The sequence below is a fragment of the Scyliorhinus canicula genome, chromosome 16, assembly GCF_902713615.1.
Source record: "Scyliorhinus canicula chromosome 16, sScyCan1.1, whole genome shotgun sequence".
Classification (NCBI taxonomy): domain Eukaryota; kingdom Metazoa; phylum Chordata; class Chondrichthyes; order Carcharhiniformes; family Scyliorhinidae; genus Scyliorhinus; species Scyliorhinus canicula.
The window spans coordinates 42,044,187-42,067,511 of NC_052161.1; the positions used below are offsets into that span (position 1 = coordinate 42,044,187).

General features: G+C 46.6%; 1 protein-coding gene across 8 annotated transcripts in view; it reads left to right on the forward strand.

Annotated features, from left to right (window-relative positions):
* LOC119950706 (proliferation marker protein Ki-67-like) overlaps positions 1-23,325 on the forward strand; it is a 66,116-nt gene that overhangs the window by 2,374 nt on the left and 40,417 nt on the right. For 6 of the 8 annotated variants that reach the window (XM_038773365.1, XM_038773364.1, XM_038773370.1 and 3 more), the window contains exons 2-5: positions 8,403-8,514; positions 8,607-8,688; positions 8,780-8,895; positions 14,471-14,555. In XM_038773365.1, the coding sequence (XP_038629293.1) occupies positions 8,423-8,514; positions 8,607-8,688; positions 8,780-8,895; positions 14,471-14,555 (375 nt within the window). In that variant the 5' untranslated portion in view covers positions 8,403-8,422. The remainder of the gene's footprint in view (positions 1-8,402; positions 8,515-8,606; positions 8,689-8,779; positions 8,896-14,470; positions 14,556-23,325) is intronic. The other 2 variants (XM_038773372.1, XM_038773371.1) reach the window with 1 other exon arrangement.

Sequence of the window (23,325 nt, forward strand, 5' to 3'; positions counted from 1 at the left end):
CTAGCAGCAGCCACCGCCTTCCCTGGTGGTTCTTCGGTGTGCAGAACCTCTGCCTGTGGGGTCAATGATCCTAGTGAAGCGCCACTGCTGACCTGTCAAGTATCTACGTGGCAAAAGATGCAGCAGACCTTCCCAAAACATGATACACTGATCTAGCCGGCGGGAGACTGCAGTTGTCTCCACAAGATTCCATCTTTTATGAAATGGGGTTATTGTAAGAATTATTGGCAGCAACGAGCTGCTGAGAATATTTTTCATTCCTAATTTGGGGCGGCACGGTGGTTAGCACTGCCTCCTCCAAGCTCCAGGGTCCATAGACCCAATGTATGGTTGCGAAATTTGCTCACAAAGATCAGTAGGAGAATAAAGTTGTGAAGAGGATGTAAGTAGTCTGCAAAGGGACATTGTTGAAATTTTTGCGCACTCACTTAAACCATAATGTGGTGAAAGGTGAATTTGTCCATTTTGGCAGGAAGAATAGAAAACAGCATATTATTTAAATAAAGAGAGATTGCAGAACTCTGCAGTACAGAGGGATCTGGGTGCCTTGCTTCATGAATCGGGAAACATTAGTATGCAGGTATAGCAAGTGATTCAAAAGGCAAATGGAATGTTGTTGCTTATTGGAAGGCATGATGTGGAGATGCCGGCGTTGGACTGGGGTGAACACAGCAAGGTTAAAGTCCAGCGGGTTTGTTTCAAATCACCAGCTTTGGGAGCACTTTGGATTCACCTGAGGAAGGAGCAGTGCTCCGAAAGCTAGTGATTTGAAACAAATCAGTTGGACTTTAACCTGGTGTTATTGTAAGGTCAGTAGAGAGCGGAATGATGGCACAGTGGTTAGCACTGCTGCCTCATGGTGCCGAGGACCCAGCTACGATCCCGGCCTGGATCACTGCCGTATAGAGTTTGCACATTCTCCCCATGTCCATGGGCCTTACCCCCATAAACCCAACAGGTGTGCGGGGTAGGTAGGTTGGCCATGCTAAATCGCCCCTTAATTGGGGGAAAAAAACAATTGGGCGCACTGTAAATTTCAAAAGAAAAAAATTGGAAGAGGCAGGAATATAAAATAGATGTCTTCCTCCAGTACTTTAGTGAGATCAAAATGTTCCATTTTGGTTTCCCATTTAGGAAAGAAGGATATAATTGCATGAGAAGCAGTGCAGCAAATGTTCACTTGACTGATTCTGGGATGAAGGGGTTACTTGTGTGAAGGCTGGGAGTGTATTCATTGCAGTTTAGAAGAATGAGCGGTGATCTTAATGAAACAAAAAGATCTTGGAGGTTGAAAGGCTGTTTCTTCTTGTGGGAGTGACTAGAACTAGGAGATGCAATTTAAAAATGAGGTCCGCAGACCTCCAATTCAAAAGGATCCTTCGCCATGCAGTCAGAGAGGTGACGGCCATGGCATCACCCCCCTTCCCCTCCATCAGCTCTGGCTCCTCTGAAACCCCAAAGATTGCCACCATGGAATCCGGCTTTACCTTAGCCCCCGCTATCCTGAATAACATCCTGAACACCAGCTCCCAGTAGCTCTCCAGCCCCAGAACATGTGAGCATGATTTGACAGGCCCCTCCCACATTTCTAGCACCCATCTGTCACTCCCTGGAAGAACCTACTCATCCTTGTCCGAGTCATGTATACCCTGTGCACCACCTTGAACCCCCCCCCCCCCCCCCCCCCCCCCCCCCCCACACCCACCCACCCACCCACCCAAGTTATCTGGGAGCAGCAGTTGCTCCAATAATGTTTACTCCGGTAGCTTGGGGAATGTCTGCCATTCCTTTCGCACAAAGTCCCACACCTGCATATACCTAAACGTGCCTACACTTGGCCGCTCAAACCTCTGACCGGGTTAGATACTTGATTGACAAGGGTGCCAAAGGGAATGGGGTAGACAGGAAAGCTGGAATGGATCAACCTAATCTTATTGATCTTGAGTGACCGAATGTCCTGCTCCTAATTAATGTTTATATGATTACACTTTACATTCTACTTCTTGAAAAAACTCCATTCCATTTTCCGAATTTCTCTGTCGCACCTGTTCTAAAGATGCTACCTTCCATAATCTGCGCTAAATTTGAAATACACTGCAAAATGAATTAAGTAGAGATGGCTGGGCATGTAGCTGCGTGATGTGGGAGCTTGCAGATCCCATTGTGAGCTGCAGTGACTACATCTATAGCAAGTTTTGGTGGCTTGAGGAATTTTGGCTCAAAGTTGATGGCCTAGAATCTCAGCTTCAGACGCTGCGGCACATCCGGGAGAGTTGAGAGTTACCTAGACCCTTTGTTTCAGGAGCTGGTCTCATCCTGTAGATTAAGTACCTCAAATTTGGTCAGTGGTCAGGGGCAACAGGGTGTAGCCATCTCCAAGTGGCAAGTAGAGGGGTATTGAATTCAGGAATGGAGGAGCCTCAGCTATTGACCTTGTCCAACAGGCATGAGGTACTTTCTCCCTGTGCGGATGAGGAAAAGTGTGTTAGAGTGGATGACAGGAGGCCATTCAAGTGGGGGGAACAAAAGGGCAATTGGTAGTTGTCAGGGATTCTATAATTACGAGAATTGATAGCATCCTTTGAAAGTAGGATCAAGAGTCCAGCATGGTATGTTGCCCGCCCAGTGCCAGGGTGAGGGACATCTCTGACCGGCCTGAAAGGATATTGGAGGGGGAAGATCCAGTTGTTGTAGTCCATGTTGGGACGAACAACATAGGCAGGACTAGGAATGAGGACATGTTGGAGGATTATCAGGCACTAGGAACTAAATTAAAGAACAGGGGCGGGATTCTCCCCTACCCGGGGGGGGGGGGGTGGTCCCGGCGTGATGGAGTGGCGTGAACCACTCCGGTGTCTGGCCACCCCAAAGGTGTGGAAGTCTCCGCATCTTTAGGGGCCAAGCCCTAACATTGAGGGGCTAGGCCCGCGCCGGAGTGGTTGGCGCTAAACCGGCTGGTGGGAACGGCCTTTGGCGCCATGCTAGCCGGGGCCGAAGGGACTTCGCCGGCCGGCGGGAGTCCACACATGCGCCGGAGCGTCAGCGGCTGCTGACGTCATCCCCGCTAATGCGCAGGGGAGGGGGTCACTTCCGCCTCCGCCATGGTAAAGACTATGCGAAGGCGGAAGGAAAAGAGTGCCCCAACGGCACATGCCTGCCCGCCGATTGGTGGGCCCCGACCGAGGGCCAGGCCACCGTGGGGGGCACCCCCCCGGGGCCAGATCACACCCCCCCCCCCCCCCCCCCCCCCGGAGCCTGCCCGCGCCGTCTGATCCCGCCAGTAAGGTAGGTGTTTTGATCTACGCCGGCAGGAGAGGCATGACAGCGGCGAGACTTCGGCCCATCGTGGGCTGGAGAATTGCCGGGGGGGCTGCCAACCGGCGCGATTCCCGCCCCCGCCGAATCTCTGGTGCCAGAGACTTCGGGACACGACGGGTGCGGGATTGATGCCGGTCCCGTCGCGATTCTCCGACCTGGCGTGGGGGTCGGAGAATCCCGCCCCAGGTCTTCAAGGGTTATAATCTTGGGAATACTACCTGAGCCACGTGAAAATTCGCATAGGGATGGAAAAATTAGAAAAATAAACATGTGGCTAAAGGACTGGTGCGGAAACGGGTTCCATTTCATGGGTATTGGCACAGGAGAGATCTGTACCATTGGGACCGTCTTCACCTGAACCAATATGGGATCAGTGTCCTCGTGGAAAATATAAAGAGGGTGATCACAAGGACTTTATTCTAGCAAGTGGGGAAGTGCAAAACTACAGTTAGTATAATAGTTAATGGGAAGCAAAGCAGCAGCTTAGCAAGTGGGGAGGTGGGTTTTAACCAAATGTTAAATTATGGAAAAAGTTAAAGGGAAGAACTCGGGAGATGTTATTAATGGAAGTGTTACGATTCAAAAAGAAGATATAAAAACTAGCATAAAGGCACTTTACCTGAACGCTCGTAGTATTCAAAACAAAGTAAATGAGTTCACACAAATCATTGCGAATGAGTATGATTTAGTGACCATTATCAAGAGATATGGGGTGTGATTCTCCACTGCCCACGCCGGTTGGGAGAATAGCGGGAGGGCCTCCTGACATTTTTCATGCCCTCCCACTATTCTCCCGCCACGTCACGAACGCCGCTCGCCGTTTTTTCCGGCGAGCGGCGATTCTCCGCGGCCAGGCCTTTACGCCCGTTTTTTCACGGCAGCAAACACACCTGCTTGCTGCTGTCGTAAAAACGGGCGCTGGATGCCCGTTTGGGGCGGGAGCACCACCGTTGTGCTCGGGAGGGGACAGTCCCGCGAACGGTGCCCACCGATCGTCGGGCCTGCATCCAAAAGGGACGCACTATTTCCCCTCCGTCGCCCGACAAGATCAAGCCGCCACATCTTGTCGGGCGGCGGTGGAGAAATGCGGAACCGCGCATGCGCGGGTTCCGTCAATGGTGTGATGACGGCACCCACGCATGCGCGGGTTGGAGCCGGCCGCGCGTCATCAACGACGGTCGTTAAGGCCGCGACGCCGTGATTCCTGGGGTCCCGCTCCTAGCCCCAATTGGGGGGGGGGAGGAGAATCTGGTCCCAGGAACGGGCGTGAAGGCTGCCGTGAAACACGGCCACTTTCACGGCAGCCTTTACGACTCTCCGCATTTGCGGAGAATCTTGCCCATGGTTGCAGGGTGGTCACGACTGGGAGTTAAATAAGACTATCGGAAGGACAGACAGGAAGGAAAGGGAAGTGGCGTAGGTCTGATAGTTAAGGAAGCCATCAGAGTGGTAGTGAGAGTTGATATAGATTCTATGGAGAAAAAGATTGAATCCATTTGGGTGGAAATCAGGAATAGTAAGGAGACAAGTTCACTGATCGGAATAGTCTTATAGGCCGCAGAATAAAAATAAGACTAAAGGTAGACAAGTCTCCTGGCCATGATGGAATGCATTCCATGGTACTGAAATAGCTGGCGGGGGGAAAACGCAAATGCGCTTGTGGTCATTTACCAAAATCCGTTGGACTCTGGGGTGATTCCGGCAGATTGAAAAACAGCAAGTGTGACCCTACCGTTTAGAAAAGGAGGTAGATGAAAGATGGCTAACTATAGACCGGTTAGCTTAACTTTATAGTGGGGCAAATGCTTGAATCTACCATCAAGGAAGAAATAATGAGATACCTAGATAGAAATTGTCCCATTGGGCAGGCGCAGCATGGGTTCATGAAAGGCAGGTGATGTTGAACTAATTTAGTGGAATACTTTGAGGACATTATGAGCATGGTGGACAATGGGGGACCGTTGGATGTGGTATATCTAGATTTCCAGAAGGCATTCGATAAGTTGCTGCACAAAAGGCTGTTGAATAAGATAACGTGCACAGCATTATGGGTAATATATTAGCATGGATAGAGGATTGATTAACCAACAGAAAGCAAAGAATGAGGGAAAATGGTTGTTTTTCTGGTTGGTAATCAGTGGCTCGTGGTGTGCCTCGGAATCGGTGTTGGGACTGCAATTGTTTACAATTTTCATAGATGATTTGGAGTTGGGGGACAGAGTGTATGAGTGGTAGAGCAAAGTGCAGAGGACACTGAAAGTCTACAGAGGTTAGTTTTAGATAGTTTTAAGTGAGTGGGCAAGGGTCTGGCAGATGGAATACAATGTTGGTAAATGTGAGGTCATCCATTTTGGTAGGAATAACAGCAAAATTGACTATTATTTAAATGGTAAAAAATTACAGCATGCTTCTGTGTCGGGGGACCTGGGTATCCTTTTGCATGAATCGCAAAACGTTGGTTTGCATGTGCAGCATGTAATTAAGAAGGCAAATGGAATTTTGTCCGTCATTGCTAGAGGGATGGAGTTATGTTGCCGCTGTAGAGGGTGCTGGTGAGACCACACCTGGAGTACTGTGTGCAGTTTTATCCTCCTTACTTGAGAAAGGATGTACTGGCACTGGAGGGGGTGCAGTGGAGATTCCAGAGGAGGGTTGGCACATGCAAAGAGACTGAGTAGACTGGGACAGAACTCATTGGAATTTAGAAGAATGAGGGGGAATCTTATAGAGACATAAAATTATGAAGTGAATGGATAAGATAGAAGCAGTGAGATTGTTTCCACTGTTGGGTGAAACTAGAACTAGGGGACCTAGCCACCCAATAAGAGGACGAAGATTTAGGACTGAGTTGAGGAGGAATTTCTTCACCCAAAGGGTTGTGAATCTGGAATTCCCTGCTCAGGGAAGCAGTTGAGGCTACCTCGTTGAATGTTTTTAAGCCAAAGATATATAGAGCCGAGTCCATAAAAAGATCAGCCATGATCTTATTGACTGGCAGAGCAGGTCAAAGTGCCAAATGGCCTACTCCTCTTCGTTCTTATGTTATTATGTTCTTATAATGCTGCTTATGCCATGTCTTTTTCCTCAAGTCCCCCAGTCTGGTTGATGGCCCTAAACTGTCTGACCAATTTCCCACTTTCCCAGAACTGCGATAGTACACCCATTGTTCTCGCGTTCCACCCCACCAGCCTCTGCTTTCAAAGGATAATCCTCCACCATTTCTGCCATCTCCAGCCTGTTGTCACCACCAAACAAGCCTTCACCTCCTCTCACTATCAATATTTGCCTACTGTGGACCAATTCTTGCCCCATTGCTGTAAAAAGAGCTGAATTCCAGAGCAAGGCAAAAGCGACTGTCCTTGATATTTGCCCTATTATTACTTCTTTTGCCGTTTGTTCTGTAGCATCTGTATTATCTAATCTCTCGTGCCCTTTTAATTTATCCATGACTTCCCCTTTTGTATTACCTGGCCTCCCCAGATCTCCTGAGTTTTTTCCAACCCTTTTTTAAATTTCAGATTTCCAGCATCAGCGGTATTTCTCTCAACATAGTATTTTGTTCTTTATTATAGTATTTGCATGGCTCGGTTAAGTTTCTGCTCCATGGTAGATGTTTGGATATAGAACACTCCTTTTTAAAAAAAAAAAAACAACTACAGCAATAAATGCCACAACAGCCGTTTACTTTTGTGCTAGATGTGAATCCAACTAATGGAGAGTTTTCTCCCTGATTCCACTGACTTCAATTTTAATTAACTGCTTGATGCCACCTTTGATTTAATGTTGTCTTGATATCCAGGACAGTGCGCTTTCGGCTTGCTCTGGAATTCAGAAGTTTTGTCCATTTGGACCAATACTAATGAAGTCTGAAGCAGAGTAATCCTGGTGGAACCCAAATTGAAGGTTAATGAGCAGGTTGTTGATGAGTAAATGTCGTTTGATAGCACTGTTAATGGCTCCTTCCATCACTTTGATTGGGAGTACTGTAGACTGGTGGTACAGCAATCAGCCAGATTCGATTCATCCTGTCGTGTGCGTACAAAACTTATCTCAGCAATTTTCTACTTTGTCCTGTAGCTCAGATGCAGCATGGTTAAAACTGCTTTTCCACTATCATTCTAACGAAAGGTTATCTTAAACTGAATCTTTAACCTCTGTTTCTGTCTCCACAAATGCTGCCTGGTTTACTGGGTGTTTCCAGTGTTCATTGTTTATGTTTCAAGTATCTGCAGTACTGGGCCATCACGTGTTTGATTTGGTTTTAGATATCTGTTAGTGGGCTTCTTGCATTTACGCTAAATTCACCTTGCCTACTTGAATTATAAACATGCCATTGGAATGAAGAAGCCAAATTTGTTATTGCAGGTTTGTGGGTTACCTCTCGAACCCTGGACTTTCTACAAACAAAATGTATCAGTTGGTTAGTTATATCTGCTGCCTCATCCTCCCAAACACACGTATTATATTTTCCTTGGGCCATATCTCCTATCCTGTGATGTTTAGAGGGGGATGTCAAAATTTGTTCAGTTTTAGAATAAATTTCACCAAAGCTGCCCGAACACATTTCAGGCTGGCATTTAACTTGATGTCATTAATCGCCATGTAGTTCATTTAATATTCATTTGAATTTGAGATGGATTATAATTTCAGGGTATCTTTAAGATAACTCAGACAAAAGAATGGCAGCTACTTTTTTTCAGGACTTGAACCATATTTGAAATCCATGCATTATGGTGACAATTTGGACCGCAGAGTGGTTAAAATTGTTGCATCTTTCTTGAAATTTGATATAGTATGAAGATTTCATTTTTTTATTTCAATAATATTCCTAACAAGAATGTATAGTTTATGTTAACCATACAGGATAATGCTGTGTGCATGTATGCAATCATTCTGAAAGTTGCTGATATCACTGAGTTAAATATTCTTGGCCTAAATGCTGAGTGCTAAATTTCTTGAAGGGGATCTTCAGAGCAAAAACACAATGCATGGTTTAAATACATTGGGAAAGTGTTGTTTAAAATGATGAGTATAGAAATATTTCATGGTGCAAAGTTTCACTATTGAAATACCTCTGTTTTCAGGTAAGAAATTATCTTGGAAAATGCCGCTCTATGGTAAAATTATAGTTATCAAGCGTACTGGAGCAGATGGATATAATTTTCCGTTGACATCATCTTCATGCTTGTTTGGAAGGTAAGGATACTGTTCTGCATCTATGTTTCCAAATATAACTGTCCGACAAATAAATAAATGTTTTTATTTAATCTGTGATTTGGTATCTATAGGAAAACTGAGTGTGACATCCGTATCCAATTGCCTCATGTTTCGAAAGAACATTGTAAGCTTGAAGTGAATGAAAATAATGAGGTAATTTTTAATGTTTTAGTTATTTGACTTTAATTCCTTTAGCGTAGAATTTTTTACCTACCTCTTAGATATGTTACGTTTTGCTTTACAGGTAATTTTAACTAATTTGAGCGAAGTGAATCGAACACATTTGAATAGCAAAGTTGTACTTCTATCTGAACGTCTAAAGCATCGTGACGTGTTCACCATTATTGATCGATCTTTCAGGTAAGAGGTGCAGTGGCGTTGTGGTATTGTCAGTGGACTAATAATCCAGAGATGTAGGGTAATGCTCTGGGGACCAGGGTTTGAATCCCACCAGGGAAGAATTTGAATTTAATAAAAATCTGGAATTGAAAGTCTAATGATAATCATGAAAACATTGTCGAATGTTGTAAAAACCCATCCGGTTCACTAATGTCCTTTATGGAAGGAAATCTTAGATCTTTTACCTGGTCTGGCCAAACCCATAGCAATGTGGTTGACTATTAAATGCTTGATAATCAATGCCATTGCAAAAATGACAATTAGGATGAGACAGGAAGTTTTAGTTGGAAAACATAATGAGCTTCATGAATAACGTTCTTAAGCTCTTCAGATTAGTGTTCATTTCTGCTTTTTGAAGTGGCATTGGATATTGACTATTAACAGCACAACATAAAAAAGTTCACTCAGCAACTGAAAATATTGTCTATTAAAATGGGCTGTATTTTGGAAGCAAAATAATCCTATATTTGTTCATAAAAATACTTCAAAAAATTGTATTTTTATTACTCTGCAGTTGAAATGGGTCTACATTTAACTCTGCCACGCACAACTGGGTTACAGGTGTAATGGGTCAAATGACTTGCATCAACTTTTTTAACTTTGAGACTTACATCTATCTTTCTAACCATTTTATCTCTTATTTGAACTACAGATAGGCTTCCCTATTACTTTCAATCTTTCCTGGCCCCAATCTTGCTCTTATCCATGCATTTGTTATCTTACTCTTTTTTTTCTCGTCTGTACTTTTTCTGGGGTTGCACCTCGCTCTTATAAACTCAGTTTGCTACAACTCTTCCGCCTATAGTCTGGCTTGATTACTGATGCTAACATAACAATTTCAAAATCCTCATCCTTGCATGACAAATCCATGACTTCATCCCAATCTGCACCTGCAACATGCTCCCACACTCGCCCTGTCTTTTTGATATTTGCACTATGTGTACATACCCTATCTCCCGGGCATGAACAATAAACTCTTTTTTTTTTTAAATACTTTTTATTGAAGAAATTTTTCAGAGTACAAACATTTTAACCCCCTCTACATTTGAATTATATCAAAACAAAGTCAAACCCCCCTACTTAACAAGAATCCCCCCCCACCCCCCCCCCCCCCCCCCCCCCCCCCCGCCTACGAACCGGCCGCCAGACCACCTTGATACCGTGTTTCCTTCGTTGTTATCCCCCCTCCCTCCCGCCCTCCCCTCCCCTCCCGGGTTGCTGCTGTCACGACCTCAGTTTCTATCTCTGATCTAAGAGGTCCAGGAAGGGTTGCCATCGCCTGAAAAACCCCTGCACCGACCCTCTCAGGGCGAATTTGATTCTTTCCAATTGGATGAAGTTTGCCATGTCGTTTAACCAGGTGTTAACACTTGGAGGCCTTGCGTCCCTCCACTGAATCAAGATCCTCCTCCGAGCCACCAAGGACGCAAAGGCTAATATTCCAGCCTCCCTCGCCTCCTGTACCCCCGGCTCCACCCCAACCCCGAAGATCGCAAGTCCCCATCCTGGCTTGACCCTGGACCCCACCACTCTCGAGACCGTCCCTGCCACCCCCTTCCAGAACTCCTCCAGTGCCGGACATGCCCAAAACATGTGTGCATGATTCGCAGGGCTTCCCGAACATCTGACACACCTGTCTTCACCCCCGAAAAACCGACTCATCCTTGTCCCCGTCATGTGGGCTCTATGCAGTACCTTAAATTGAATGAGACTCAGTCTCGCACATGACGACGACGAGTTGACCCTCTCTAGGGCGTCTGCCCATGTCCCATCCTCTATCTGTTCCCCCAGCTCTACATCCCACTTGTCTTTCAACTCCTCTACTGGTACCTCCTCCACCTCCTGCATAATCTTATAAATGTCCGAGATCTTCCCCTCCCCGACCCAGACCCCTGATAGCACCCTATCGCTCGCCCCCCTGTCGGGAAGCACGGGAAACCCCTCTACCTGTCGTCTAGCAAATGCCTTCACTTGGAGGTACCTGAACGTGTTCCCCGGGGGGAGCCCGAATTTCTCCTCCAGCTCTCCCAAGCTCGCAAACCTCCCCCCTATAAACAAGTCCTTCAGTTGCCTAATGCCCACCCTCTGCCAGCTCAGAAATCCCCCTCCTGTATTTCCCGGTGCAAATCTGTGGTTCCCTCTTAGTGGTGCCCTTATCAAACCCCCCACTTCCCCCCTGTGTCGCCTCCACTGCCCCCAGATCTTGAGGGTGGCCGCCACCACCGGGCTTGTGGTATACCTCGTGGGAGGGAGCGGCCATGGTGCTGTTACCAGTGCCCCTAAGCTTATGTTGCCACAGGACGCCCTCTCCATACGCTTCCAAGCTGCCCCCTCCCCTTCCATCATCCACTTTCGTACCATCGATGCATTTGCCGCCCAGTAATATCCTGAAAGATTGGGTAACGCCAGCCCATCACTATCCCTACTCCGCTCCAAAAAGACCCTTCTAACTCTAGGGGTGCCATGCGCCCACACGTACCCCATGATACTACTCGTTACCTTCTTGAAAAAGGCCCTAGGGAGGAAGATGGGCAGACACTGGAACAAAAACAAGAACCTCGGGAGGACCGTCATTTTAACTGACTGCACCCTCCCTGCCAGCGACAGCGGCACCATGTCCCACCTCTTAAACTCCTCCTCCATCTGTTCCACCAGCCTAGAAAAGTTCAGCTTGTGGAGGGTCCCCCAGTTCTTTGCCACCTGCACCCCCAAGTACCTGAAACTTTTTACTGCTCTTTTGAAGGGGAGCCTCCCAATTCCCTCCCCCTGGTCTCCCGAGTGTATTACAAAGACCTCACTTTTCCCCAGATTTAATTTATATCCCGAAAAATCCCCGAACTCCGCTAGTATTTCCATAACCTCTGGCATTCCCCCCTCCGGGTCTGCCACATACAGCAACAGGTCATCCGCATAGAGCGAGACCCGATGCTCCTCCCCTCCCCTTGTCAGTCCCCTCCACCCCCCTGAATCCCTCAGTGCCATCGCTAACGGTTCAATCGCTAATGCAAAGAGTAAGGGGGATAGGGGACATCCCTGCCTAGTACCTCGATGGAGCCCAAAATATTCTGACCTCCTCCCGTTTGTTACCACACTCGCCATCGGGGCCGAATAGAGCAGCTTTACCCACTTGATAAATCCCTCCCCAAACCCAAACCTTTCCAACGTCTCCCACAGGTATTCCCACTCCACCCTATCGAATGCCTTCTCCGCGTCTAGCGCTACCACTATCTCCGCCTCCCCCTCCACTGCCGGCATCATGATCACGTTTAACAATCTCCGGACATTTGTGTTAAGTTGGCGTCCCTTCACGAACCCCGTCTGGTCTTCATGGATTACCCCTGGCACACAATCCTCTATCCTGGTTGCCAGGACCTTTGCTAACAGCTTGGCATCTACATTTAAGAGGGAGATAGGCCTGTAGGACCCGCACTGGACCGGGTCCTTGTCCCGCTTCAAAATCAAGGAGATCAGGGCCTGCGACATTGTTGGGGGCAGAACCCCCCCCTCGCGCGCCTCATTAAAGGCTCTCACCAGCACTGGGCCCACCAGGTCCACAAATTTCCTGTAAAACTCCACCGGGAACCCATCCGGCCCCGGCGCCTTCCCCGCCTGCATCTGGCCTATCCCTTTAATTAGCTCCTGCAGCTCTATTGGCGCCCCCAACCCTTCTACCAGCTCCTCCTGTACCTTTGGGAACCTCAATTTGTCGAGAAAGTTCTCCATTCCCCCTCTCCTCTTCGGCGGTTCAGACCTATACAATTCCCTGTAGAAGTCCCTGAAGACCCTATTCACCTCTTGCCCCTTCTGCACTACGTCCCCACCCCTCTCTCTCACTCCCCCAATCTCTCTGGCTGCATCTCGCTTACGACGCTGGTGTGCCAGCATCCTGCTCGCCTTTCCCCGTACTCATACGCCGCACCCTGCGCCCTTCTCCACTGCGTCTCCGCCTTCCTAGTGGTCAGTAGGTCGAACCTGGCCTGTAAACTGCGCCGCTCCCTCAGTAGCCCCTCCTCTGGTGCCGCCGCATATTTCCTATCTACTTCTAGGAGCTCCCCCACCAGCCTCTCCCTTTCCTGCCTCTCCTTCCTCTCTCTGTGTGCCCTTATGGAGATCAGCTCTCCTCTAATCACTGCTTTCAGGGCCTCCCAGACCGTCCCCACCTGCACCTCACCCGTGTCGTTCGTACCCAGATAGTTCTCAATGCCCGTTCTAACCCTTCTGCACACCTCTTCGTCCGCCAACAGCCCCACATCCAGGCGCCACAACGGGCGCTGATCCCGCGCCTCCCCCAATTCCATGTCCACCCAATGTGGTGCATGGTCCGATATCGCAATGGCCGAGTACTCCGTGTCCTGCACTCTCGGTATCAGCCCCCTGTTCAATACGAAAAAGTCTATCCTGGAGTACACTCTGTGGACGTGGGAGAAAAAAAGAATACTCCCTCGCCCTAGGCCTACCAAATCTCCATGGGTCTACCCCTCCCATCTGCTCCATAAACCCCCTTAACACCTCTGCCGCTGCCGGCCTCCTATTCGTCCTGGAACTCGATCTATCCAGCCCAGGGTCCAACACCGTATTAAAGTCCCCTCCCATGATCAGGCCCCCTGCCTCCAGTCCCGGGATGAGGCCCAGCAGGCGCCTCATAAAGCCCGCGTCGTCCCAATTCGGGGCATACACATTCACCAGCACCACATTCTCTCCCTGCAACCTACCCCTCACCATCACATACCTGCCCTCCTTGTCTGCCACCACTTCTGCCGCCACGAACGACACCCTCTTTCCCACCAGAATCGCCACCCCCCGGTTCTTGACATCCAAGCCTGAGTGGAACACCTGTCCCACCCACCCCCTTCTCAGGCGGACCTGATCTGCTACCCTCAAGTGAGTCTCCTGCAACATCGCTACATCAGCCTTCAGTCCCTTCAGGTGCGAGAAGACCCTTGATCTTTTAACCGGCCCATTCAGCCCCCTTACATTCCACGTAATCAATCGGATCGCTGGGCGACCCGTCCCTGCTCCCTGTCGATTAGCCATGTTCTGTCCCTTGCTCGCCCCGGGTCATCCCTCCCTTTCTGACCCGTTTCCCATAGCGATGCCCCCCCCCCCCCCAAGCTCTCCCCTTCTCGTCCCTGGTCTTTCCAGCAGGAACAATAAACTCTTGACCTCCCATTCAAATTACTACACTTGCTGAATCTTTTCATCAAAGTTCCTCAATCTGTCTCGATATTCCTTTAGTTGGCTTTCCATGAGAGGTTCACTTTATATGTAAAGTGCACATTGTGTTGATATATTTCTTGATTGTCAGCGTGTATATATATTTTTGGCAGTTGAAATCAACTGGATGTTTTAATATATAATCAGAACTTAAATCGTGGAATAGAAGTTTGAGTGGACTATTTGGTGCAGATGAAGGCATGCTCATTCTGTTTATTCACCTACAACTTCTATAAATATGTGTGATAGGAACAGTTGCTCACTTTAATGTGGCAAAATTTCTGGGTGTGAAGGTATTTTTTTTTTTCCTTTTTGGTGTTAGGTTTGAATATCCTTCGGATTCAGTCCACAACACTAGCCCAAGAAAAAGACGGAGTTTGTCAAGCCTGAAGAATGAAACTCTACAAGTATGTAACTGTCTTTATGTAAGGGGGGGGGGGGGAGATGGGGAGAAACCAGAATGTATCAGTATCAATCTTTGCAATACTTTGCTGGTACACTTTTGCTCTCATTTCTGTATGAACTATTAGAATGTTAATGTATATAAGTATTGACAATTTCAGATTTCCTTAAGGTGGATTGGCCTCTTTCTGTAATTCATAGGAAGGAAAAATTGGAAGTGCATTTTGTTCTTGCTACCCCAATTTAGACTGTTGAAATTGTGAATTGGAGAAATGGTTACTAGTCGTATCATAGAACATTACAGCGCAGTACAGGCCCTTCGGCCCTCGATGTTGCGCCGACCTGTGAAACCACTCTAAAGCCCATCTACACTGTTCCCTTATCATCCATATGTCTATCCAATGACCATTTGAATGCCCTTAGTTTGGCGAGTCCACTACTGTTGCAGGCAGGGCATTCCACGCCCATACTACTCTCTGAGTAAAGAACCTACCTCTGACATCTGTCCTGTATCTATCTTCCCTGCAATTTAAAGCCATGTCCCCTCGTGCTAGACATCACCATCCGAGGGAAAAGGCTCTCGCTGTCCACCCTATCTAATCCTCTGATCATCTTGTATGCCTCAATTAAGTCACCTCTTAACCTTCTTCTCTCTAACGAAAATAGCCTCACGTCCCTCAGCCTTCCCTCATAAGATCTTCCCTCCATACCAGACAACATCCTGGTAAATCTCCTCTGCACCCTTTCCAATGCTTCCACATCCTTCCTATAATGCGGCGACCAGAATTGCACGCAGTACTCCAAATGCGGCCGCACCAGAGTTTTGTACAGCTGCAACATGACCTCATGGCTCCGAAACTCAATCCCTCTACCAATAAAAGCTAACACACCATACGCCTTCTTAACAACCCTCTCAACCTGGGTGGCAACTTTCAGGGATCTATGTACATGGACACTGTGATCTCTCTGCTCATTCACACTACCTAGAATCTTACCATTAGCACAGTACTCAGTCTTCCTGTTATTCCTTCCAAAATGAATCACCTCACACTTTTCTACATTAAATTCCATTTGCCACCTCTCAGCCCAGCTCTGCAGCTTATCTATGGCCCTCTGCAACTTGTAACATCATTCCGCACTGTCCACAACTCCACCGACTTTAGTGTCATTTGCAAATTTACTCACCCATCCTTCTATGCCCTCCTCCAGGTCATTTAAAAACTGAAATGAAATGAAAATCGCTTATTGTCACGAGTAGGCTTCAATTTTTAAAAAAAAATTAAATAAATTTAGGTTACCCAATTATTTTTTCCAATTAAGGGGCAATTTTTGGGTTGTGGGGGCGGAACCCACGCAGACACGGGGAGAATGTGCAAATTCCACACGGACAGTGACCCAGAGCCGGGATCGAACCTGAGACCTCAGCGCCGTGAGGCGGTTGTGCTAACCACTAGGCCACCGTGCTGCCCTTCGAGTAGGCTTCAATGAAGTTACTGTGAAAAGCCCCTAGTCGCCACATTCCGGCGCCTGTTCGGGGAGGCTGTTACAGAAATCGAACCGTGCTGCTGGCCTGCCTTGGTCTGCTTTCAAAGCCAGCGATTTAGCCCAGTGTGCTAAATTTATAAAAATGACAAACTGCAGTGGCCCCAAAACAGATCCTTGTGGTACACCACTAGTAACTGGACTCAAGTCTGAACAATTCCCATTAACCGCCACCCTTTGTCTTCTTCCAGCTAGCCAATTTCTGATCCAAACTGCTAAATCACCCTGAATCCCATGCCTCTGTATTTTCTGCAATAGCCTACTGTGGGGAACCTTATCAAACGCTTTACTGAAATCCATAGACACCACATCAACTGCTTTACCTTCATCCACCTGTTTGGTCACCTTCTCAAAGAACTCAATCAGGTTTGTGAGGCACAACCTACCCTTCACAAAACTGTGATCTAATCAAATTATTCCTTTCCAGATGATTATACATCCTATCTCTTATAAACCGTTCCAAGACTTTGCCCACAACAGAAGTAAGGCTCACTGGTCTATAGTTACCGGGGTTGTCTTTACTCCCCTTCTTGAACAACGGGACAACATTTGCTATCCTCCAGTCTTCTGGCACTATTCCTGTAGACAAAGATGACTTAAAGCCAAGGGCTCAGCAATCTCCTCCCTAGCTTCCCAGAGAATCATAGGATAAATCCCATCCGTCCCAGGGGACTTATCTATTTTCACTCTTTCCAGAATTGCTAACACCTCCTCCTTATGAACCTCAAGCCCTTCTAGTCCAGTAGCCTGTATCTCGGTATTCTCCTCGATAGCATCGACTTTTTCCTGCGTGAATACTGACAAAATATTCATTTAGCACCTCTCCTATCTCCTCGGACTCCACGCACAACTTCCCACTACTGTCCTTGACTGGCCCTACTCGTCCCTAGTCATTCTTTTATTCCTGACATATCTATAGAAAGCTTTAGGGTTATCCTTGATCCTACCTGCCGAAGACTTCTCATGTCCCCTCCTGTCTTGTCTTTATATGGAGAGGGGGTTAAAAATCCTCCACATTGGGGCCTTTTGCACTGGAATGCTCTCCTCTAGGAAAAGTGTCTCTTGAAATGTGATCATTAATTAGAATTAGTCTAATAGCCCGATACTTATGGTCTTGAACTTTCAAGCCAGGAGGTGAGAATTCAGCACTGCCATTGCAAGTTGTGAAATTGAGAGAAATTGGCACAGTGCAGCGCCCAGCAAAATCACTGAAAGTTGCAGGATTGTTGTCAAAAAACAATCTGTCTACTAACCCTTAAAGAAGGGAAGCTGCTATCCCCACCAAGTTTGACCTACTTGCAACCAGTCCTGTGGTAGAAATTTAACATTCTCATGAAGTCCCATAATTCCATGTTAAACAAGATCTATGAAACCCGAGTGCCATCTATTGTCCCATCTCTTTTGGCATACCCCTATTTATTCATGCAGAAGACTAGTAGAGTGAAAATTGGAAGAACTAAGTGCACATAAAAATGGGGATTTGAGTGTTTTCTAGTAAGTTTGGCTTGGTAATACAACTGCTGGCTGAGGCATGGAAGTACCCGCCAGACTAGGTCCTTGCCAGGGAACCAACAAAGGGTAACAATCTGTTTTACCTTATGCCATCATGTCTGTAACAGACATCTGTCCATCGTAACATTGGTGGGAATGATCACCACACAATTGATCTTGTCTTAACAGTGAGGACCATGTCCATATAATAAGACTGCAGCTCTTGGGAGTAATAAAATCTTGGTGTCCATGAGGTGCAATTCATGATAAACTCAAGACCAGATACATCACACCCTCGACCTTCATTGAGCCAGAAGATCATCCCTGACTAACTGGAAATGCAAACGGGTATACCGGGAGCAGCATCAGGCATAGCTTAATGTAAAGTAATGCGCAAGGCTATTAGTTTACCGAACAGTTTGAGCTAAGCATTTCCATAACCAAAGTTAAGACAAACCGTGTCAATGCCTAGCTAGTTTTGTTCACTTCAACAAAAAGGACTTGTATTTATGTAGTGCTTTCAATATAATTAGTGTCCCAAGGCACTTCACTGGAGCATTATAAAGAAAATATTAGCACCAAACCAGATAAGCAATAATCAGGCAGATGACCAAAAGTGTGGTGAAGGAAGTAGGATTTAAGGAGTATATTAAAAGATAGGGAGGTAGGTATTAATGTTCAGTGAGGGAATTCAAGAACATGCGGACCTAGGGAGCAGAAAGTCACCACCGCCTTTGATTGAGCAATTAAAATCATGTTTCGCAAATACTCAGTGGGGTGTGAAGCTGAAATTAGAGTTAGGGAGGAGACAACAATGAGAATTATAATTGAGGCATTGCTTGGAAAAAAAGCTATTTTGGGGCCCGTGAGCTCAGGGGATGATGGTTTAATAGTGTTTTGTTTTATTTATAAATTTAGAGTACCCAATTCCCATTAAGAGGCAATTTAGCATGACCAATCCATGTATCCTGCACATCTTTGGGTTGTGGGGGAGAAACACGCGCAAACACGGCAGAATGTGCAAACTCCATACAGACCGTGACCCAGAGCCAGGATCGAACCTGGGATCTCGGTGTCGTGAGGAGGTGCTAACCACTGCACCACTGTGTTGCCCTAGGTTAATAGTGTTAATGGTATGTTAAATTACTTGCAAGGTGGTGTGCATTAATATGGTTTCACTTGGAACTATAGAATTCCTACAGCGCAGATTGAGGCCATTATTGCCCATGGAGTCTGCACCGACCCTCTGAAAGAGCACCCTATCAAGGCCCACTCCCTTCCCTGTGCTGATGAGGGCAGACCCTGTTATGGCATATTTTGCAGGCTGAGAAATGTAGCATTGTAATCTGTGATCCCAGACACACGTCTGCGCCTGTAGAATACGCTTAGCTGAGAGTTCCACTTGTTCCGCCAAGCTGTTGGACTGTGGATATAGGAGGCCGCTAGTGATGTGCTGAAAGCACTATGAGTGTGCAAAGTTGTAAATCACTGGGGACGAATTGGCAAGCGTTGCCTGTCATGAGTCTCAGGGATGCCATGTGTGACGTGTTTCTTGAGGGTGATGATGACTGTTACTCGTCATGTTTGGCAGGTAGTATAAATCAAGCCACCCGGAATACAAGTCAACTAAGACCTAAATGTTATTTCCCATTCCATTTAAAAATGACTGGGATGTCCGGGACCTCGTGATGGTGCAGTTGTTCTTTTCGTTTGATACTATTTGAGTGCATTACATGGTGCAAATCTGGAGACTTCATCTCTATGTCAGTGTATATGGAGGGACAATAATAATCAGGCTTTCATTTACACTGCAATAAAGTTACTGTGAAAATCGCGAAGTCGCCACACTCCTGGTCCTGTTCGGGTTCACTGAGGGAGAATTCAGAATTTCCAATTCTCCTAACAAGCATGTCTTTCGTGACTTGTGGGAGGAAACTGGAGCACCCGGAGGAAACCCATGCAGATATGGGGAGAACGTGCAGACTCTGCATAATGAGTCCATAGCCCTGCATCCTATTGTTTACAACCGAGGGTGCACCTGATGAAGTTGCTGGGTATAGGACAACAATGAGAAGTATGAATGACTATCAGTCCGTCCTGTATGGTAAACTCATCTCTGGCTAAGAATGTGTGGAGCTTGTGAGGAAGCTCCCTTGAGGACTTGGGCCATCCCTATATGATATTGTGCAGTTGTCTGCCTGTAAGACATCTTTGAGTTCCATGAGTTTGAGAGAATGAAACCTCTATTGTCATTGAAGTTTAAAAAAAAAAAAAAATTCCAATTAAGGAGCAATTTAGCGTGGCCAATCCATATATCCTGCGCAGACACTGGGAGAATGTGCAAACTGAACACAGTGTGATCTGGACTGGGAATGAACACTGGTCCTAGGTCCCGTGAGGCAGCAGTAGTAAATGTGTCACCGTGCCGCCCCATTTTCATGATGTCAGTATCCTCACGATCTGCCTGATCTCTAGTGGGTAGGAAGGCTCGAAAGAGTATCCGTGTTTTTTGAGGATGGCGATGAGCGGCTGGCGATCAATTTCAACAGTTGCAGGACGATCATACATGAAGTCACAAAATTTCTGACGGGAGAAGACTAGAGCGAGGAATTTTATTCTGACCTGAGCATTGCGGGTCTCACTTTCAGTGAGGACTCTTGATATAAAGGCTACTGATCTGTCATTCTGGATGTACATTGTGCCAGGTCCGCACTGGAATGCATCTGCTGATATGGAAGTCAAACTTGCAGCACAGATAAGGCTGAGGGTGCCTGTTTGAGTCCATGGAACACAGCTGTGTATTGCTCCTGCCAAAACCGTTCAGCATCTTGCAGGAGGAGCTGGTGAAGAGGTCCAGTGACTTCATTGTCACAAGGGATGAACTTGCAAAACTAATTTGCCATACCAAGGACGCGCTGTAAAGAGTGCTTCTTCACTGGGATGGCCACCTGTCATATAGCCCTTTTCTTGTCTGGATCTGGCTTCACGCCATTGGCTGAGAGTAAATGACCAACTTGGGGAACTTGGTTGACCCTGAATCTGCATTTAGCAGGCTTGAGCTTCAGCTATATGGTTCTGATGCTGTCTATGATGAAACAAAAACGTGCATCATGTTCTTGCATAGTACGGCCTCAAAGCAGGAAGTCATCAACAATGATTTGGGCAGCGCGGTAGCATTGTGGATAGCACAAATGCTTCACAGCTCCAGGGTCCCAAGTTCGATTCCCGGCTTGGGTCACTGTCTGTGCGGAGTCTGCACATCCTCCCCGTGTGTGCGTGGGTTTCCTCCGGGTGCTCCGGTTTCCTCCCACAGTCCAAAGATGTGCAGTTAAGGTGGATTGGCCATGATAAATTGCCCTTCGTATCCAAAATTGCCCTTAGTATTGGGTGGGGTTACTGTGTTATGGGGATAGGGAGGAGGTGTTGACCTCAGGTAGGGTGCTCATTCCAAGAGCCGGTGCAGTCTCGATGGGCCGAATGGCCTCCTTCTGCACTGTAAATTCTATGATAATCTATGATCATTTGCAAGGTTGGCCTGCAACGAGTTGCTCCAATGCAACCTGGCTGCCAGTGAAAATCCCATGGAGCATACAAACAAAATTATATTTGCCGATTGGAGACATTAAGATTCTTCATCCAGCGGGATCATGCCAGAACCTGCATTTCACGTCCAAGTGCTGAAAATCTTTATTGGGTATGTCTGCTATTACCTGTTCCACTGTATTTATAGGATGATCAGGTCTGAGCATCGCCTTGTTTAAATGAACTGGGTCCATGCATATTCTGACCATACCATCGTCCTTTACTGTGACTATCCACTGTGGGAAGTTTGAGCCAAAAAAAGGTAACTAGTCAGAAAGATGAAAATTAGTGTCAATTAAAAATAATTAGCACAAATTAACAGCATGCAGAGAAATTGAACAGACTTCTCACCACACTTCTCAGACCACGTCACAAAGTGATAACATTGAAAACAGCCCTCAGCACCTCTTCATAAATATCACTGTTTCTACCTCTTATCTGCCTTCTGTAAAGATCCCTTGCAACCCACATCTCTTTACATCTCCCTCCACATTTTGCAACCTCTCTGTCCTTACCCAAAATGGCTTCTTGAGACCCATTTCTTATATCTTAAAATATTGAACGTCCGCCATAGCCAATTGTTGGGAAAATAGTCAATTGGACTATACCTTGTCAATGATGAAAGAAGAATAAGCTCATTAGCTAATTATGCACGTTGTCTCCATTTTAAGACCATGCTATATCTCATGTCTTTAGGTAGGCTGGGTCTCGACCAATGATTGGTCAACATAACTGTTTATCATTTGGGAGTTGAAGTTCCTTATAACAGGGCCTATTCAGTCCTTAAGATTAACATTCATGTTATCTCTATTCTGTGTGCTGAGAAATACACAATAATTTTCTTACAGCACAGTCTATTAATAATCAAGTGTTAACATATTTATAAAAGTTATAAACATCTTTGTTTCTAATTACATTTCCAACCTTTATAACAGATTTACTAATGAATTACTTATTCTTTAATTGTCCCACAATTAATGCTGTCTACTTGACTAATCTGGCTGTTTTCTAATAATACTAGTTTTGTTCTGTTAAAATGGCTTTCATTAATTTTGGCAGAAAATGCTTAAGAACACATTAATAGAGATAACATGATAGTCACACTAAAACTACCAGCACAGTTTGGATGGTTTGTCTGCCAAAGGCCACAAAGTCCACCTGGCTATTGGGGTCTGGTACTGCGTATGGTCTAGTTCCTTAACATTTGGCTGGGCAATACATTGCACCAGGCATTGTCAAAGTCGGGGGCGCGACCCGCGGATGGGTCGCGGGGCAGCCTTCAAAATCGCCACGAACATATAAAAAAACAATGCGGCTGTACTGCGCATGCGTGCCGATAATCAGGCACGCATGCGCAGTGCGGCCGCATTTATTTTTAATATGATAAGGCCGCTCGCAGCCGGCATTGTTAAAAGCCGGCTGCTGCTTTCTCTGCCCGGTTTGGAAGTGCTCGGTTCTTCTGTCCAAAGCTAAGGCCGAGTTTCCTCCCCGGCGACTAGCAGCATCGGACCCACCCACATAGATCCAGAGCCATGGCCTCCACTTCAGAACTCACCTGTATCTAAGCGCGCTCATCCTGCACGACGATGAGGTCACTGTCACCGAAGCCAAACTCAATGCCCTGATTAAAGCAGCTGGTGTAACCTTTGAGTCCTTCTGGCCTAGTCTGTTTGCCAAGGCATTGGCTAATATTGTCTTCAATAGTCTTACGTCAATAGCAGTTGTTTCCACCGCTGCCCCTATTGCTGCTGAAGAGAAAAAGGAAGCGAAGAATCTGAAGAGTCTGACAATGACATGGGCTTTGATCTCTTTGATTAAACGTGCCAAGCAACAACATTGTTATAATTTACGAAAAATAAATAATTGAATATAAAAGCCGGCTGCTGCGGCTGAAGACCGCAAATTTGCGCATTCGGATATGCAGACGATTAAAAAAAAAAAAAATTCTATGCAATCTTCCTGCCTGAGGGAGGCAGAGAGCAGGTCACGGCCCCCGAACGTCGCCATCACGTGCTTTGGGTGCGATTTGCGGTTCCTCCATTTTGTCAGCAGCTAACAAGGTAAGAGAAAATGGTGGGTCGCGAAGGTCGGCCGGCATGGGTCCCAAAGGTTGGCCAGTTGGTAAAACTGGTTTCAAACTTGGTCCAGTTGTCCGCAATA